The sequence below is a fragment of the Pygocentrus nattereri genome, chromosome 18 (genome assembly GCF_015220715.1).
Source record: "Pygocentrus nattereri isolate fPygNat1 chromosome 18, fPygNat1.pri, whole genome shotgun sequence".
NCBI classification, from domain to species: domain Eukaryota; kingdom Metazoa; phylum Chordata; class Actinopteri; order Characiformes; family Serrasalmidae; genus Pygocentrus; species Pygocentrus nattereri.
In genome coordinates, this window is record NC_051228.1 from 37,598,659 (window position 1) to 37,619,301 (window position 20,643).

The following is a 20,643-nucleotide window of genomic DNA, read 5'->3' on the forward strand; positions in this document are numbered from 1 at the left end:
TCAGTTAGAGGAGAAAGAGGAATTTTGGAGTAAGATGGATGAAGTGGTAGATGGTGTCCCTAGAGAGGAGAGATTAGTGATTGGTGCAGACTTCAATGGACATGTTGGTGAAGGGAACAGAGGGGATGAAGAGGTGCTGGGTATGTATGGTGTGAAAGACAGAAATGCGGAAGGTCAGATGGTTGTAGATTTTGCTAAGAGAATGGAAATGGCTGTGGTGAACACGTATTTTCAGAAGAGGGAAGAACACAGGGTGACATACAAGAGTGGAGGGAGGTGCACACAGGTGGATTATATCCTTAGCAGGAGATGCCACCTAAAGGAGACTGGAGATTGTAAAGTGGTACCAGGGGAAAGTGTAGCAAGGCAGCATAGGGTGGTTGTCTGTAGAATGAGATTAGAAACAAAGAAGAGGAAGAGAATGAAGACAGAGCCAAAGATTAGATGGTGGAAGCTGAAGGAGGAGGATGGTTGCAGGCAGTTCAGGGAAAAATTGCAACAGGCCCTTGATGGCGGTGAGGAGCTTCCTGAGCTTCACTCCACTGGCTGCCGGTTTCCTCTTGAATCGACTGTAAAATTTTACTAATAGTTTTTAAATCTGAATTTTGCCCCTTCTTACATTTCTGTGCATCTGATTATCTAAATTGCATTTTAAGATCATCTAAAATCTCCAAATTACATGTATGAAACTTAATAGAGCCGAGAAGCAGCATTTTGTTTTTATGCAACAAAGATCTGAAACACATTACCAATAAACATTCGTCGGGCTCCTTCCATGTTTTAAAAAAAAAAAAACAGTTAAAAACATATCTTTACGCTATCATATTTTTACTGTTTCTCTTGTATTTACTGGAATTTCACTTTTTCCTTCTTGTTAGTTGTATTTCTTTGTTTTTTAATTTTAGTTTTATCTTGTGCATCTTTTTTTTAATTATTGTTAAACGTCCCTTTTCTGCTTTTTCAGTCGTTTTCTTTTCTGTTGGTTTTACTTTATGCTGTGAAGGACTTTGAGCTGCATTTTTAATGTGTGAAAGGTACCAGATAAACACAGATATTGTAGATGTTTTGTTTGTTACTGTAGAGTAAGATGAGGAGGAAGAAGACTTGGTTCAGCTAGATTTCAGATTTACTGGTAGATTTTACTGCCACTCTCTGTGGCTGAATCCCCCTCTTTTAAATCGACAGCAGGTTTAGCTTGTACTCCAAATAGTGCATTGGACTTTGACAAATTGATCTGATAGCAAGCAGTTCTAGCTTTTAATCTTTTTTTTTTATTTACACGTGAAAATTTCTTAAAACCTGCTTTTCCTACTTGAAATTTAATATTTAATATATTACATGTGTGAACTGAATTCCTGAGATTAAGCTTTTATTTCCTATTTTTCTTAAACAGCTTTGCATAGTAATCAGAAATGTACAACAGTGCTGCTGGAGTTTTTAAACACTGTGTCCACTCACTGTCCACTCTATTAGACACACATGTGCTGTTGATCCACCTTGTAGATGTAAAGTCAGAGACGACAGCTCATCTGCTGCTGCACAGTTTGTGTTGGTCATCCTCTAGTCCTTCATCAGGGGTCACAGGACGCTGCCCACAGGACTCTGTTGGCTGGACATTTTTGGTTGGTGGGCTATTCTCAGTCCAGCAGCGACACTGAGGTGTTTAAAAATTCCAGCAGCACTGCTGTGTCTGATCCACTCAGACCAGCGCAACACACACTAACACACCACCACCACATCAGTGTCACTGCAGTGCTGAGAATGACCCACCACCCAAACAGTACCTGCTCTGTGAGGGTCCATGGGGGTCCTGACCACTGAAGAACAGGGTAACAGAGTATCAGAGAAACAGATGGACTACAGTCTGTAACTGTAGAACTACAGAGAGCAGCTATACAGTAAGTGGAGCTGATAAAGTGGACAGTGAGCGTAGAAACAAGGAGGTGGTCATAATGTTACGCCTTATTGATGTATTACACTGTAGGAAATGGCATAAACTGGAATGTTTTCACTGCCCTATTTAAAATCACTCTATTGGTTAATTAGTTTTCAGTGTTACAAATTACTAAAAGAGACTTCCGTGAGAGTAATAAAACATTCCCTTGTGCTGCTCCTGAAACCATTTACACACTCCGTTTAACTTTATTTGTCTTCTAAAACACTTTTTTGTTATTTCTTGTTTAGGCAATATAAAGCAGGTGTTTTACTTCAGCACTGAAGTTTTCGTACCTTGATGCAAAACCTACAATACACATCATTTCATGTACAATTACATGCCTAATGGACAGGAACAGTAAGCATAGGCTGATTAATGAGACCATGAATCACTTCTGAACCCTCGTGATTAGTGATTTGTCTGTGTTCCTCTCTATTTCACACACACCTATACACACATCTATTTATACGCAGTGTTGGGACGGGTGTCATGCACAGTGGCAATGCCGGAGTGAATAATTGGGAATATCAGGAGGGATCCCCGGTGGGTCAGTAGTGCTTTGGGCCAGTTACTGTGAGCTACTGTATAAGCTCAAGGGTATTACATATTACATCCAAGTATATATCAGTAGTAATTTAGGGGTCAAATAAGTGCCGCACCCTCTGCCAGGACTCTGTGCAGGCCAGTCAAGTTCTTCCACACCAAACTGGCTCATCCACGTCTTTATGGACCTGCTTTGTGCACTGGTACGCATGTTGGAGCAGGAAGGGGCCGTCCCCAAACTGTTCCCACAAAGTTGGGAGCATGAAATTGTCCAAAATCTCTTGGTGCTGAAGCTTTAAGAGCTCCTTTCACTGGAACTAAGGGGCCGAGCCCAACTCCTGAAAAACAACCCCACACCATGATCCCCCCTCCACCAAACTTTACACTCGGCACAATGCAGTCAGACAAGTACCGTCTCCTTGAAACCTGTACAGCCAGATTGGAATGCGACTGATATGTTGGTCCAACTCAATATCCATCATAATTTGGTGCTGCTGAGACATTTAGGCTGATGTTTTTGTACAAAAAATTAAAGGAGACTTATCACAGACGTTCCATGTTTGAAGAGGTTTCAAACTAACCGGCCGAACGCAGGCAATGGAGGACGAGGGAAAAACCAAAAGACCAAAAAAAGTGGCCATGGCTGAATAACGTGCCCTTTTTACGGCAAACTTAAACAAACTCTGGGTGATGAGCCCAGCTGTCCACTATTGGAACAGCAACCAATCTTTCCTGTGGTGCTGGTGGAAGCTCTGGGAGCGACAGGTGTTCGCTGGCCATCCTGACTCTTTACTTCTGGATGAGCCACATGACGCTCGGTTCTTTTGCAGGTCAGTTTAGGATCTGATCTGGTCAGACTGAGGTCACATACAGGTCACATTTAAAAGATAATCTGGACAGCCAAGCAAAAAATTGGATTTGGTGAGATAATCAGATTTGGGCCACTTTTACCTGCCGTGTGAACGAAGCCTAAGAGTGATGGAACTGTGCTTTTGTAATAGAAATTCTCCTCAAACAAATCTTAACCTACAAAAACTAAAACATGGAGCTTTTTTAAAAGTACTTTGCCATTATATTGGTCCCGACATCTATGTTTTTCTTACAAATCAGAGCACATCTGCCCTGAAAACATACAAAACACACACACACACACACACACACACACACACACACACACACACACACACACACACACACACACACACGTCCTTACCACAGTGCTCCTCGTCCGCACCATTCTTGCAGTCTCTGTGGCCGTTACACTGGAGCACCTGCGGCAGACATACGCTCATATTTCCACAGGGGAACTGGCCGAGTGGGCAGCCCTCCACCACATCCCTGCTGGCAAGTATGGACACTGCTGCTGGGGATGAAAAAAAGGAAAAGTGGGACAGAAATAAATAGATTAGCTCCAATAGAAAGCAAGGACAGATGCCTTTGAATGGGTAATGCACTAGATTGAAGGCTCAATCTTCAGCATGAACGTCTAATACACAACATGATTTGATTCTAATAAAGGCCTCAGAACTTGAGGCGTAAATCACCCGGCAGAAGTTTGACATGTTGTGTATATCACATGTTTTAATCCTATTTTCTTTGTAGTTCCTCCACGCACACACAAACCCACACTGTGTGAAGTAATAGAGAAAAAGATCAAATGAAAGAAAGAAAAAAGAACAGAAAAATTGAAGGATGGTCAGGACTGAGGGTGAAGGGACTCCTAATTACTCATCATTTACATTCACGGCACTTGGCTGATGCTCTGATCCAGAGCGACTTACACTTTGATAATTTAACACAGCTAGGCAAAGGTGGTGTTAGGAGTCTTGCCCAAGGACTCTTATTGGTATAGTGTAGGGTGTTTGCCCAGGTGGGGATTGAACACCAGTCTCCAGTGTAGAAGGCAGAGGTGTTACCCACTACACTAACCAACCAGTAGTCTATCTATCTCCTTGTATCTACACTTGTTCTACTACAGCGTGTCCTGCTTCTTCCCCGGGGTCTCCTCCCGGGTGGACTTGCCTGGGACACCTCCCAAGGGAGGCGTCCAGGAGGCATCCTAACCAGATGCCCGAACCACCTCAGCTGGCTCCTCTCGCCATTGAAACTCATTTTGGCCGCTTGTATTCACGATCTCGTTCCTTCGGTCATTACATGCTTGTCCAGGTGGGGATTGAACCCCAGTCTACAGCATAGAAGGCAGAGGTGTTACCCACTACACTAACCATCCAGTAGTGTTCAACAATGAAGACTTAAAATAGGAACTATTATTAATAGAAATGTTTGATAGGAAGGCATATCCTTCATGTATACACACTGACAGGCCACTTCATTAACTACATCTCCTCGTATCTACACTTGTCCATTTTATTGGGCCGATTTACCATATATGAGCACTTTGTAGTCAAATTCAAAGACAATAGCTCCTCTGTTGGTCACAAGAAGCCGCCCACAGGACTCTGCTGGCTGGATATTTTTGGTTGGTGGACTATTCTCAGTCCAGCAGCGACACTGAGGTGTTTAAAAACGCCAGCAGCTCTTCTGTGTCTGATCCACTCCACTTAAACTTAAATAAATTAATTCTGTACTTGTATGTTTGATGTGAGCACTTGATAAAAATATCTGAGCTTGCATTTCAACATTTTCACAAGCAGAACAGATGCTAAGATAAATTTCTACATGAATTAATTTTTGGCTCTACAACCACAAACCCAAGCTCGCAACCTCTTAAACGTGACAGCACAACCTCAAATCCAGTTGCCTTGACTTCTATAACACTTCTCTCAGTAGATTTATTGCATTGGGCATTTGTAACTGCTTCACTGAGGGATTAGAGACGGGGCAGGGGAGGGGGCCAGTGTTGTAATACATGACCAGACAGAGGAGCTTATTTCAGCATGGAAAAAAGCTGGACTCCCAAGTTTTATTCAACCTAAGCCCCTATGGGCTGTCTTACTGCAGCATGGGTGTGGGCTGCTAGGCCTTGTAATACAGCTAAGAGGATTTCTCACTGCATTTCAAATATCTGAATTCTGCCGCATCGAAGGAAAACACACACATATCGTTGTTGTGTGAAGAAAACTTATAATTGGAAACTTTACAGGAGAAGGAAAAAACCTAGTCTAGTTTTAATGGACGTCAATGGAACCAGAATTTTTTCCAAGTAATTTTGGGCCGTTTCTTTTGGTCCATTCATCATGAAAGGTTTTCTTCAGACGACAGCGATATGTAATGTACATATAAAAATTATACTATGTCTAAAAACTGGGCAGAAAAAATGAAATATTATCATTTAAGTTACCATGGCACTAACTTGGTCATTTAATCACAGACGTGCTTGTATGAATTTTAGGTTAGCTGTATTGCTTTGGAGAATTAGTAAGCAACAAAACTAATTCCTGCCTTTTTCCGAGTAAACGACCACCCCCTGTCCGGCCGGACACTGATGGACGACTGACTGTCGAGCCCTCCTGCTACCCGCTTCAGACCAGCTTCCCACGCCCCAGCTACCACCACCTGCCTTGGACTAGCTGCTCACCCTACATTGAAGTTCTCATGGACTCCCAGCTATTACTACTACCAATACTACTGCTATTAATATTAGTAGTATAATAACTCTGTAGGTAGTCTGACCAGAGGAGGACGGGTCCCCCCTGGTGAGCCTTGGTTCCTCCCAATGTTTCTTCCTCAGCTCTGAGGGATGTTCTCCTTGCCACTGTTGCCCCTGGCTTGCTCACCTTCTTGTTAAAACTTTGTCTCTTCTGGAATTCTGTGAAGCTGCTTTGTGACAACATCTGTTGTAAAAAGCGCTACAAATAAATTTGATTTGATCTGATTTGATAAGTCCGAGAACAGCTACAGCAGTGGCCACCGACCCTTTTTCCTGGACAGCCAGCTTGCTGTAGTTTCCTTCTAAAGCTAATCTGGTGCCCCTGACCCAACTTCACACATCAATGTGACTGCAAAACTGAAAAATGCAAAAAAAAGTTTTGTTTTTTTTAGATACCCTTCAGAATTTCTACAGCAGGCCAAACTGTTCTAATGTGTCTGGGTGAGCTTAGAATCATGGGTAATTCGTTTTCACTGGTCGACTATTTTGATCATTTTTAATACGGATTGTTTAATACGGCGCCTTTCGCCCACTGACAGCTGGGATAAGCTCCAGCACCTCCCGCAACCCAGAAGGCGAAGCAGCTTAGAAGATGTGATTATGCGTGTGTGTGTTTAATATGGCTGGTCACACTTGCACTATAAGCAAAACAGTATGGATAATACAAATGTATGGCAAGAATGGTCACATGGCGCGCGTTTACTGATGGAGTCGGATCAGAGCTGCATCTTGTTTTGTTTTTTTTTAAGCTAAAATAAGCTTCATGATTCACAGCTCACTCTGGCCCCTAGTGGAGCAGTTAAAGGTGCACAAATTAGTTTTGCAACAAATCTACTGAGAGAAATGTTGCAAAAGTGGAGGCATTTAAAAGATTGTGAGCTGGGATTTGTGCTTGTGAAGCTGATTTTTAAGCACAAATAAATACACTTGCATTTATATTAGTATATATTTTACATTTGAAATTTTTAACATGCAAGTTTGTTTTAATTCCACATTATCACATTAAAAAAACGAGTATAGAGTTTATTTTACAAGTGCATCAAAAATTCAAGTACAGCTTTTATTCTACAAGTTCTCAGATCACGTCCTACAAGTTCTCAAGTTTTGCAACTCAAGGACTGTCCTGCTCCTACTTTGTGTGGAGGACTGGGCAGCTAACCATTTCCAATTTGCATGGTCTTGAGCAAGATCCTCCATGCCACCTCAACTGACGCCAAGCATCTAAATATGTTATTGCACCGATCTTCTCCACGTGGGACGGGGTTGATCTTTTTTCTTCGTCCTCCTTGATGCATTCACATCAATACTTCACCGGCTGGACTTTACAATGTGTCCTGTAAACTTGAAGCGTCTAAGTGGCTTTTGAGAACCGCTTTGTTTTTTATATCATCCTTCCAGGTTATTCCCATGATGTGTGTGAGATGGAGTTGGTGAAAATGATCAGATCTTTTTACTGTCTCAGCCAAGCTCTTCCAAGTTTCACAAGCATAGATAACTGTCGCCACAGCTATAAACGTAGAGTTTATGTGGCGACTGCAATTGATCCCAGCAGCCACAAAGCTTGAAGCTGTTGGAAAACTGACTCTCCTTTCTCAAAGTGGGCAGTAACCTCCACTTCAATATCACCATCAGTGGATATCGTGCTGCCAAGATAAGAAAAATGCTGTACATCCTCCACAAATTGGTTTGGTAATCTGCCTCTGAATTTCTTTTCGGTCCAACTCCTATATTAACAGCATTGATCATCAGTCCAAATGTGCATCTGCCATTGAAATCCTAGTGTACTTTCTGCCAGCAAGGTGTCAGGGCCAGGCTCAGATCAGACACTCGAGGATGTGAGGGTAAAAGATGAGCTTTGTTGTTGGGGGCAATTCCAAAAGACTAGTTGAAAACCAGTCCAGGTCATAAATACCAAAATAGCAAACATAAACAGGGCAAGGCAAAAAACGAGGTCGAAAGACAAAACAGAGTCAAAACACCAAAGAATGCAAACATAGAGAAACGCACGGTAAGGCAGGTAAACTGGCAATACTTCACAATGAGACGAGGCAAACACAGGTGTGTATAATCAGTACTCAGGTGAGGGTGAGCGGGTGCGAGTCCTTTGATTGGTTCCTGGGAACTGGGTTTCCTGCAGGTCGTTCTGGGTAATGAAGTCCATGTTAGTCAACTGATTCCCAGCACCGTCCGAGGACGTGACCCAAGGCAATATTGTCTGCAAAGTCCAGACCTGTTAGGCGCTGACCGTGCTACGGTATCCCGGATGAGCTGCTGTTCATTGTTTTTCTTATTGTAAAGGCCAACAATGCTGCTTTGCTTTTTGGTTCTGGATATCAATATAACGTCAGAGTTTGCCATGCAGCCGTAGTGCTTTTTAAAGAGATCGTTGGTGGATACCATCAGAGGCCTTTTTGAAGTCTATGTTATTCAAGCACACAGGTTTCTCTTATTCCATAATTTGTTCTATAATATTCCTCAATGAATGTTCCTAAGAATATATCTGTTCACTGCTTGATCTTCCTTTGCAAAACCCAGCCTGTTCTTCTCAAAGTTGTATCACGCTTGAAACGATCCAGAAGGATAATACAAAAAGCTTTTTTCCTGGAGTGAAAAGAAGTTTAATACCCCAGTGGCTGTCACACTCAAACTGCCCTTCTTTGGGATTCTGACACTATCTTGAATCTATCCCCATGGAACCACTTCACCTAGACAGATTCCATTGAACGCCTGTGTCAATCATTTGTTCAGTTGCTGCTTCCACTACTTGAACAATACTTTCTCCAAGAATGCTCAGTAGAACTGACTGGAAAACATCATGTCCACAGGCCATGAGACTGGGTGAGAAGGCAGTGCCTGAGCCTCCAACGCCGTCAAAGGCCATGAGTGACTGTGGGAAGAGGACATCCTCTGCGAGAAAGAGTGGGAGAATGATGACAGCCACAAGAGACATGACGACTGATTTTGGATTTGCACTTAATAAATCTCGCTCGTCTCCGCACATGCGTCCGCCTCAATGCGCCAGGCCGTCACAAAATTGAACCTATTTCTGTCTTTTTACTTGTTTTAAGTCATTTTATCAAATGAAGTGATTTTATTCCACTGGCAGATAATTTGAATGCTTTATATTTTATATTTTTTATTCCTTGCTTCAAGAATAATTTCTTTATTTTTTCATATATCTGCTTGGAGAACAAAATAACATCACTAGATACAGTTGCATGCAAAAGTTAGGACGCCCTCCTTTAAACCTTTAAATGGGCAGGGCCAACGGAAGGCCCAAAGCTTTATTACTCACTTTTATACCTCAAACAGTTTCCACTGAAGTCCCTGTAGTTACTGAACAACAAGCCTTAGAATATAAAAAGCCTGAACTCCACCCTGACCTCCACCCTGAACTCCACCCATGACTTCAGATGTAAACAATATCATTCAGAGTGGTTCAGTGTGAAATGCGAAGCCAGAATTGTTCACCATTACAGTACAAGAAACCAGACATCTGAAGTATTTAATGGCTCTAAAAGCTACATCCCATTAAGTTATTACACAAATGGTTATAAATGCATTGCATATATATATATATATATAGGGCGGCACGGTGGCGTGGTGGGTAGCGCTGTCGCCTCACAGCAAGGAGGGCCTGGGTTCGATTCCCCGGCCGGGTGACCAGGGTCCTCTCTGTGTGGAGTTTGCATGTTCTCCCCGTGTCTGCGTGGGTTTCCTCCGGGTTCTCCGGTTTCCTCCCACAGTCCAAAGACATGCAGTCAGGCCAATTGGACATGCTAAACTGCCCCTAGGTGTGAGTGACTGTCTGTGTCTGTGTGTCTGCCCTGCGATGGACTGGCGACCTGTCCAGGGTGTATCCTGCCTTCCGCCCGAAGACTGCTGGGATAGGCTCCAGCTCCCCCCCGCGACCCTGACGGAGAAGCGGCTTAGAAAATAGATGGATGGATGGATATATATATATATATATATACACATACACACACATATATACACACACATACACACACACACACACACACATATATATATATATATATATATATATATATACACACACACACACATATATTAATGTAATAAATATTTCTTGTCGAAAACACATTCTTGCCAGCTAACGTGCCTCCTCCAGCACCCAGATATGAAGGAAAGCTCCAAATGAAGTGTTTTGAAACCAGACAGAATGCTGTCCTACTTTTGACGTTTGACTTTTATCATTTTGGGCTGTGTTCTTTAATTAAAAACACATCTGATCGAAATGGATTTGTTTTTCAGGTTTTTCCAATAGAGTCTGGCTGCAGACAGACACTCTCAGCCCCAGTGACGTCTGCCACAACAACAGAAGCCGCCAAACAGCACCGTAACTTTTACTTGCTGCTGTTTAGCGGCATCATCACTTAATCCACTTTTCGTCTATAACAGCGACAGAATTACATTTAATGCATCTCCCTGTTGAAAGAACCCAGTAAATGTGTCTGCTGGTTCCTGGTGGTTTCCAGTTGTCGCTTATGGTGTTCTGTGTTTTCCTGATGGGTTGATATCACAGTGTGAAGGATTCTGATGTAATCAGGTGTTTTAGGACTGATTTCCGATACAGTTGATCGTTTCCTACTGGCCCCCTAACGGCAACCATCAAGCCAACTCCCACTAGGAAGCAAAACCATCAGGTTTTATTCCTGACGGCCCTGTGAGTACAGTTACGTTGTGACATCTGTTCTGGTGCCCACAGCGTCGTCTGCTTGGTGCTTTTCTACGTTGTCACAACGTTGAAATATAATTCCTCAGAAAGTTGTGACAGTGTGTGACAAGTACAGCAAAAGTAATCAGTGCTGTGTTGACTGTTCGCTGTCACAGCCTCCTAGAATCATCCAGGAGTTCTATTTTAATCACTATTACAGGTTTTGATAACCGGTCCTGATCGTCTTCAGCCTGGCTTTCATGTAGTGGCACTGATGTCATCGACAGACTGGCGGTGCATGTCAGGCTGAGAATGCATGTCTGCAGCCAGACACTTCTCGTTTTCCCTCCTTCTGGTCTTAGAAGCGTTAGAAACCTAGATTTATCAGTTTGCTGTGGAATTGGGACACTACACCCCTTGGGGTTTTTAGATCACACAGATCTTAAGATGAATGTAGTGATCAGCATTTTCAACATAAATGTTGAAATGTAATGAAGATGAAAGTGTCCAAAATGTAAATCTAACAACTGCTCTACAAGCCTTCTTGTGCCGATGCCAAACAAGTCCCCGCACGTAGTCGATACTCTCTATTATTTCTGTTCAGTGAAGGAACAGGTGTCACCAATGCTGTATGAAATCACTCGGTTTTAGCTGCGGAAGTTGCATCATCTTCACCTTGTTGTGTCTTTAAAAACACACAAACTGTAAAAACAAACAAAAGACAAGACTATCGGGATGCTTTCAGATGAAGACCTGAGGTCAGCCTTTTGTAGTCCAATTAAGAGCTGGATTAGAGTCGAGTGCTAATGTGTCAGCATAAATGTGCAGCTTGTTTCCAGAACTTACTGCTGTCTGAAATGTTCAACATTGGCCATATCTCCATTTCTCCACCTGCCCCCCCCCCCCCCCCCCCCCCCCCCGCCACACTTCACACCATGTACCAGGCATGTAGCTACAACCCCAATTCCAATGAAGTTGGGACGTTGTGTAAAACATAAATAAAAACAGAATACGATGATTTGCAAATCCTTTTCAACCTACATTCAGTTGAACACACTACAAAGACGAGATATTTAATGTTCAAACGGATAAACTTTACTGTTTTTTGCAAATATTTACTCATTTTGAATTTGATGCCTGCAACATGTTCCAAAGAAGTTGGGACAGGGGCAACAAAAGACTAGGAAAGTTGAGGAATGCTCAAAAAACACCTGTTTGGAACATTCCACAGGTGAACAGGTTAATGGGAAACAGGTGAGTGTCATGATTGGGTATAAAGGGAGCATCCCTGAAAGGCTCAGTCGTTCACAAGCAAGGACGAGCGAGGTTCACCACCTTGTGAACAACTGCGTGAGCAAATAGTCCAACAGTTTAAGAACAACGTTTCTCAACGTGCAACTGCAGGAATTTAGGGATTTCATCATCTACAGTCCATAATATCATCAAAAGATTCAGAGAATCTGGAGAAATCTCTGCAGGTAAGCGGCAAGGCAGAAAACCAACACTGAATGCTCGTGACCTTCGACCCCTCAGGCGGCACTGCATTAAAAACCCACATCATTCTGTAACGGATATTCCCACATGGGATCAGGAACACTTCGGAAAACCACTGTCAGTGAACTCAGTTCGTCACTCCATCTACAAGTGCAAGTGAAATCTCTGCCATGCAAAGCGAAAGCCACATATCAACACCACCCAGAAACGCCGCCGGCTTCTCTGGGCCGAGCTCATCTGAGATGGACTGACGCAGAGTGGAAAAGTGTCCTGTGGTCTGACGCGTCCACATTTCACACTGTTTCTGGAAATCATGGACGCCGTGTCCTCCGGGCCAAAGAGGAAAAGGACTGTCCGGATTGTTTTCAGCGCAAAGTTAAAAAGCCAGCATCTCTGATGGTGTGGGGGTGCGTTAGTGCCCATGGCAGGGGTAACCTGCACATCTGTGAAGGCCCCATTAATGCTGAAAGGTACATACAGGTTTTGGAGCAACATCTGCTGCCATCCAAGCAGCGTCTTTTTCAGGGACGTCCTGCTTATTTCAGCAAGACGATGCCAAGCCACATTCTGCACGTGTTACAACAGCGTGGCTTCGTAGTAAAAGAGTGAGGGAAAGAATTCCACCTACAAAGCTTCAACAATCAGTGTCCTCAGTTCCCAAACGCTTATTGAGTGTTAAAAGGAAAGGTGATGTAACTCAGTGGTAAACACGCCCCTGTCCCAACTTCTTTGGAACGTGTTGCAGGCATCAAATTCAAAATTTTATCTGAAAAAAAGTTTATCTGTTTGGACATTAAATATCTCGTCTTTGTAGTGTATTCAATTGAATATACGTTGAAAAGGATTTGCAAATCATCGTATCTCTTTTCATTTATGTTTTACACAACGTCCCAACTTCATTGGAATTGGGGTTGTATATAACCCCTGCCTCCAAATGTCAGCGGCGCTCCTGGGCTATTTTATCCATGGGAATGCAGTCCGTTTGCAGCAAGGCTGTCTCTGGAGAGGGAGCCACGACTCTCGCTGAGACACGTTCACTACAGCACTAAAGCGCCTGCAGCTGTCCCACAGGAACAAACACTAGTAGTGAGTTTCCCATTTCTTCTCCATGGATGTACAGTAAACATAAAGCAATGTACTGCACAGCTTCGCCTTAAGGCAGTAGGACAGCAATGGAGACAACGTGGGATACTTATTCAGGTTAATGAGTTAATGATCAATCATTTTTAATGAAACTGAATGCAATTTGCACAGAGCTGCGTTTCTGAAGGACGTTCAACCCAATATTAACAAACATACTAACGGTATGCAAAAGTGTTTGGCCAATCAGAAGCAACTGAATAAACTTGCAACGGTTATCAAATATTAATACAACTACAGATGTTTTACATATACTTCAAGTAAATTAGAACTTACATTCACTACTTTTGATGCTTTAATGTTTAACATTTGGGCTGTTTAAATACACAGTGGTACTCACAGCTGCGTGCAGTCTGTCATTCTGCCTGGTTGATGCTATGGAGATCACCAATACACTAATAATTCAATACTGGTGCACAAACACATGTTTGGAGCTCAAGTCTTATTTTGTAACTTGCACAACTGAAACTATTACAATATTGGCAACTAGAAATTCTCCTCAAAAAGTTCCGCTGCTTGCGAAATTCCTCTGGATGCTCCGTTTTCTTCATAAATACAAGACATAGCACTTGCGCAAGAGCTTTGCCATGTAGGGGGCACAGCTGCAGTCGAGGTACAGGGGTTTGAGACAGCATGTCCTTCATAAGACAGCAGCTTCCTCACTCAAGTGTCGGTGTCAAGCCTCTAAGCAATTTCACAAAAAAGAAAAGAAAACGAAGAAACCAGCAGAAAATCACTGTAATATTAGATCTATTGCTGCACTGTGGCAGTGACGAATATTAACCCTCTACTGCGGCGCAATTTCAAAATTTCAAAACTTCACTTTCTTGCATAAAGTGGTCCAGGTTATTAAATGATATGATTATAAACTAGAATTGTTGATAATCAATGCGATTATTACATTTGAATACATTTTTAAAACATAATTTGTGCTGGGGTCTTTTTGGAGTACGTTGCCTTGAGGCAACATTGTGAAATTATGGGAAGAAAAGATGTAGAGCCACGTTCCCTGAAGTGGTGAGACCTGGCAAGCGACTGGCTTAATCTATTCCACTGTTGCACAATGTTGCTTCTAGGCAACAAATCTACTTCTGTAAATTCTCATAACAAAGACCATTTATAGTGAATGTTAAAAAAAGAGGTTTAAATGTGCGCACTGAGAGATGGTATAATGAAGTACATGCCTTTTAGTGACTTGCTCAAACTCTTCCCTTTGTCCTTAATCCTATTTTTTGTCTCTAAATAGGTATAACGTCATTGTAAAGTGAGGAAAAAGAGTTTGTTGCCCTGAGGCAACATCGTTCAATAGAGGGTTAGTATCTGGTCAGATGCTGTAGTTGTAAAGTGTGTGATGTGTGTGTGAAGCTCATCTTGCCGCTATCTTCCTCCTTTTAAACTGCAATTTCCCACTGCTGCTTTCTGTGTCATTTCTCAAAAACGCTCCTTACTGCAATTTCATATGGGAAATTCAAGTCCACCCGACTTCGGTGGTGCCTGAACATGGATTTCTAGCCAGCAGAATGTTGGAAAGTGAAAGGGAAATCATGTAATATGAGCATGGGACCACAAACTTGATGGCCTAACATGATGACCACCTCCTTGTTTCTACGCTCACTGACCATCTTATCAGCTCCACTTACTGTATAGCTGCACTCTGTAGTTCTACAGTTACAGACTGTAGTCCATCTGTTTCTCTGATACTCTGTTACCCTGTTCTTCAGTGGTCAGGACCCCCATGGACCCTCACAGAGCAGGTACTATTTGGGTGGTGGGTCATTCTCAGCACTGTAGTAACGCTGACATGGTGGTGGTGTGATAGTGTGTGTTGTGCTGGTCTGAGTGGATCAGACACAGCAGTGCTTCTGGAGCTTTTAAACACCTCAGTATCGCTGCTGGACTGAGAACAGTCCACCAACCAAAAATATCCAGCCAACAGTGTCATGTGACCCCTGATGAGGAACTAGAGGATGACCAACACAAACTGTGGAGCAGCAGATGAGCTGTCATCTCTGACTTTACATCTACAAGGTAGGAGTGTGTAATAGAGTGGACAGTGAGTGGACGCAGATCGCCTGACTGATTATCCATGCCTGTTGCTTCTTACAAGTGTTTGTTAGTTTAGTACATAAGCCCAGGCTTTAGCTGTAGTTCTTTGTGAAGTATCGTCACTCGTGCGTACAGAGCGTTTCCTCTGTGCCATCCTCTGTCTCTCTCTGTAGGACCTGTGTTTTATTTATGACCACGATTCTAGTCTTGCCCTTTTGTCCTGCGCTGATTCACTGGTTTACCGAGTGTGAGTTTGGATAATCCTTTTGATATTAAAGTACTGAACTCAAGCCTCTGCTGTGAGTGTCTGGTTCTGTCCACTAGCCTCACATCAAACCAGCTCGCACGGTATCTATTTTGAAAATAAGTTCTTCTTACTTTTTTACTGAATAAATGTTTATTTACACCAATTCTAACAACATACAGTGTCTTCATCAGCAAAAACATTATGAAATGTGCTTAGGTGCCTAAAACTTTTGCACAGTACTCTCATATATCTATATATATATATATATATATATATATATATATATATATATATTTAAAATTAGGCCAGACCTACCACAACTATTTAGAAAATTAGGTCTTCTTATATTTTTACTGTACAACGTTTATTTACAGTAGTTCCAGATCCCAGATCTATATATCATTGGATGACAATATCAGCCAATATCAGCAACTTGCAGTGCTATGAGTATTGGGCCAATAACGATATGATAAAATCCGAAGGATCGTTGCGGCTGCCGATCGAATGAGTGGGATCAGGTGTGCACCACTGTCTTCAACAGTTAAACAACATTCTCTGTTTATTGTTAAACAGCACCACATATATGAATATATACAATGAAAAACTTCAGGCTGCGCTGGCAAATCTGAGCATAAAACACAGGACTCTTAATACATCATGGTAAAATTACAAAAACATCCAAGATGTATCAAAACACATAATCAGAGAATAACAGGGCATAACGCATAAAAACTAAGGGGAGATGAAGGAACAAACAGGGGTACCAAACAGAAATCCAAAGCCCAAAGCATTATGGGTAGCGTGTCTCCCAGAGCTACAACAAATTATTTAACAATCTGGGAAAATATGTAACTGAGATTTTTTTTCTGACCAATATTGTTATTACAATTTAAATTGAAAGAATTCTTCACAAATTGAGGTCAGTGCTGTTATATCGGTCAAGAAGACAAACCGCCCACATTCTCAGGCTTGAAGCTTGAACCCTGAACACTGTGTGCCAGACTGTCAGCCAGTCGTGGTTGTGTTGTCGTGTACTCAGCACATGGGTGGCTGGTTGCCTTTGACTGGCCTAGGGTCTCTACAGGCAGTACCGTGTAATTAAGTCTCCCCACTTCATTTTCAGACATTACTGATAAAGTCTATAAAGCTATATTATTTGTATTTATATCATGATTAAAACAGCAGCTCTTGGAAATGTAATTCTTTCAAATTGTAGTTTTGATATGAAATCAGCTCCTTTAAGAAGTTTCATAATTGAGAACTGACCATTTTAAAGCACTGTTTACCTAAACTACAGACATTTAAAACTAAAACCCAAATTATTAATATAAAACATATTTGCCATACACTGTTAGAAATAAATCTACCATGCAGGTACATGATTCGTTCATCAAGGTAAAAACAGTGTAAATGTTCCCTCGAAGGTACAGCAATGCTTTTAAGGTCCAGTTGTGTACCTTAAATAAGTTTTTCCCAGTGGAAAAGTAGATATTTGTAACTTTTCATAAACTAATGTTTAAAACAGAATGACATTGTAATCTGTGGTGAGAGTAGAGAGCAGGTGGAAGAGAATCTGGAGAGGTGGAGGTTTGCACTGGAGAGGAGAGGAATGAAGGTCAGTAGAGACAAGACGGAATACATGTGTGTGAATGAGAGGGAGGCAGGTGGAAAGGTGGAGATGCAAGGAGTAGAGGTCGTAAAGGTGGATGACTTCAAATATCTTGGTTCAACCATCCAGAGCAATGGACAGTGTAGAAAAGAGGTGAAGAAGAGGGTGCAGGCAGGATGGAGTGGGTGGAGATGGGTGTCAGGGCTGATGTGTGACAGAAGGATAGCAGCAAGAGTGAAAGGGAAGGTCTACAAGACAGCAGTGCGTCCTGCTATGATGTTTGGTTTGGAGACTGTGGCTCTGTCTAAAAGACAGGAGGCTGAGCTGGAGGTGGTGGAGATGAAGATGCTGAGATTTTCGTTGGGAGTGATGAGGATGGACAAGATTAGAAATGAGCAGATCAGAGGGACAGTGAAGGTGGAGCAGTTTGGAGATAAAGCCAGAGAGGCCAGGTTGACATGGTTTGGACATGTGTTGAGGAGGAATAGTGGATATATTGGGCAAAGAATGTTGGAGATGGAGCTGCCGGGTAGAAGGAGAAGAGGTAGACCTCAGAGAAGGTTTATGGATGTAGTGAAGGTGGACATGGAGATGGTTGGTGTGAAAGTAGAGGAGGCAGTGGATAGGGCAAGATGGAGGCAGATGATCCGCTGTGGCGACCCCTAAAGGGAGCAGCCGAAAGAAGAAGAAGAAGAAGAAGAAGAAGAAGAAGAATGTTTAAAACAGAACCATTTAATAAAAGTCCTGGAGACGAGACGGGGGGTGTGGAGTCAGTACAACTTAGAAAATATAATTTCAGTGGATTCTGGTTCAGTTATGCTCCCTGACTAAAGGTACTGAGACGTACCCCTGAGGGGCCCACCACAGTGAGAAGAGGGGAACTGCCCCAGTGACAGTGTCGTATATGCGTTGTTGGCACATCCTTTAAACCCATAAATGGCCAGGGCCCAGGGCTTTGGTTTAGATGTAAACAAAATCATTCAGAATGGTGGGAATGTGGGTCGCAGTTGTTTTAAAGTGCTAGTGTTTAAAAGTGAGACGTGCTAAAAAAAAAAAAAAGAAAAAAAAAAAAGACGCTAAACAAACCGATCAGAATGAAACTGAGCCCAATAAGAGCAGCGGTAACCCAATAAGAGCAGCGGTAACTCGGCACGCTTTCTGTGCTTCACTTTTTTTGAACACCCAAGGTTTTATTTGCTAGGCCCATTTTTATTTCTCCTCGAGTCATTATTTCAGTGACAAAGCCGTGTTTCTACTCGAGTACAGGTTCAGATTAGTCTACCCACTTCTGCTGGACACTCCATAAAGGCTGTGAATTTACACACTCACACTGGAAGATTATGCTTTGTCGCTGTAGATTGAGGATGGAATTCACCCCTTATTTGGTGCAAACCCAGCAGAGGACAACAGACAACGAATGGAGCGATGTTTCTCCTGGACTGCAGCTAAAGGACAGAAAGTACGCTGCTGTCCTGCCTGAGCAGAAGAGGAACAGATATACATCAGCAAGAGCTGAAATGAATATCGCTGAGGCTCCTTTTTCAGTCCACTGTCCTTTCTCTCACTGATTACTGTTGATTTGAATGTGTGATTTTTTTCTTGCTGACTTGAACGTCTTCCTGTTGTGTCTGGTTCTGTCCACTAGCCTCACATCAAACCAGCTCACACGGTATCTATTTTGAAAATAAGTTCTTCTTACTTTTTTACTGTATAAATGTTTATTTACACCAATTCTAACAACATACAGTGTCTTCATCAGCAAAAACATTATGAAATGTTCTTAGGTGCCTAAAACTTTTGCACAGTACTCTCTCATATATATATATATATTTAAAATTAGGCCAGACCTACCACAACTATTTAGAAAATTAGGTCTTATATTTTTATACTGTACAACATTTACAGTAGTTCCAGATCCCAGATCTATATATCATTGGATGACAATATCAGCCAATATCAGCAACTTGCAGTGCTATGAGTATTGGGCCAATAACGATATGATAAAATCCGAAGGATCGTTGCGGCTGCCGATCGAATGAGTGGGATCGCAGTTGTTTTAAGACGCTAAACAACCAGATCAGAAAGAAACTGAGCCCAATAAGAGCAGCGGCACTCGGCACGCTTTCTATGCTTCACTTTTTTTGACCACCCAAGGTTTTATTTGCTAGGCCCATTTTTATTTCTTTTATTTCTTTTTTTCTTGCTGACTTGAACGTCTTCCTGTTGTTCCTCTTATGATTCGTTTCAACGTAACGAATAGACGCTATAATAAAAACATTGTGTGTCATTCAATCATTCAACGCTGCCTCAGTTGATTCTTGATTGCAGGGTTCAAAACTGAATTGCTGTCTTATGTTTGATAGACGTGGACATTATGTTTGCACATTTAAATCGAGTCATTTTAGTTTAATTTGTCATGTCGTTAACATAAAATAGAATATTTTGCTTTGGAACAGCAATTTATCTGATGGACACCTCCAAGGAGGTGCAGTGTGATATGTGGGCAAAGAGATTAAACATCCTCAAAGAGCCCGAAACACAAATCACCAAGAACCATCACTGCATTTTATATTGCAGACCCAAGGCCTGCAGGCCAGATCAGGCCGGCGACACAATCCCATCCAGCCTGCAAAAGGCATAGAGAGCAAACATCTGCAAAGAGCCCAAAACACACATCATTCCAGAGCTCCCAATATTGCCTTACACTCTGAACATTTGATTATCTGCTGAAGGACAAACTAGACCAACGAAATAAAGCAAGCCGGCGTTATTCTGTACAATCCAGTCAAGAGCCATCACTGCATTTTATATTGCAGACCCATCAGGTTTAGACTAGGAACTGACGCAGGGCTTTGTTCTAGAACCCATGCGTCAAACACAAGGCCCGTGGTCCAGATGGGGCCCGCTTCACAATCCTATCCGGCCTGCAAAAGTATTTTAAATTTTCTGTTAATATTCGCTCGTTTCACAATTCACTGCACTACAGTCCCCAGCATGCACTGCAACACAATGTGCGCTTTGACTCTCCTCCCCGATAGCAATGGGACAGCGGTTTCACCTCAGCTCTACACAATTCTACATATTTTACATTTTACATTTTACATTCACAGCATTTAGCAGACGCTCTTATCCAGAGTGACTTACAAGTAGAGCTTCGTCTGTCTAGAGAAAGTCTCTTTGGTGGGTTAGAGAGAGAAAGACGGTCCTGAGGTGGTTGGTTAGTGCAGTGGGTAACGCCTCTGCTTTCTACCCTGTAGACTGGGGTTCAATCCCCCACCTGGGTAAGCCCCCTACACTACACCAATAAGAGTCCTTGGGCAAGACTCCCAACACTACCTTC

At 42.4% G+C, this 20,643-nt stretch overlaps 1 protein-coding gene across 1 annotated transcript in view; it reads right to left on the reverse strand.

The window, feature by feature from the left end:
- Positions 1 to 20,643, reverse strand: part of rxfp2a (relaxin family peptide receptor 2a) — a 101,283-nt gene that overhangs the window by 69,295 nt on the left and 11,345 nt on the right. The window contains exon 2 of the mRNA XM_037547038.1: positions 3,693 to 3,839. Within this exon, the coding sequence (XP_037402935.1) occupies positions 3,693 to 3,839 (147 nt within the window). The remainder of the gene's footprint in view (positions 1 to 3,692; positions 3,840 to 20,643) is intronic.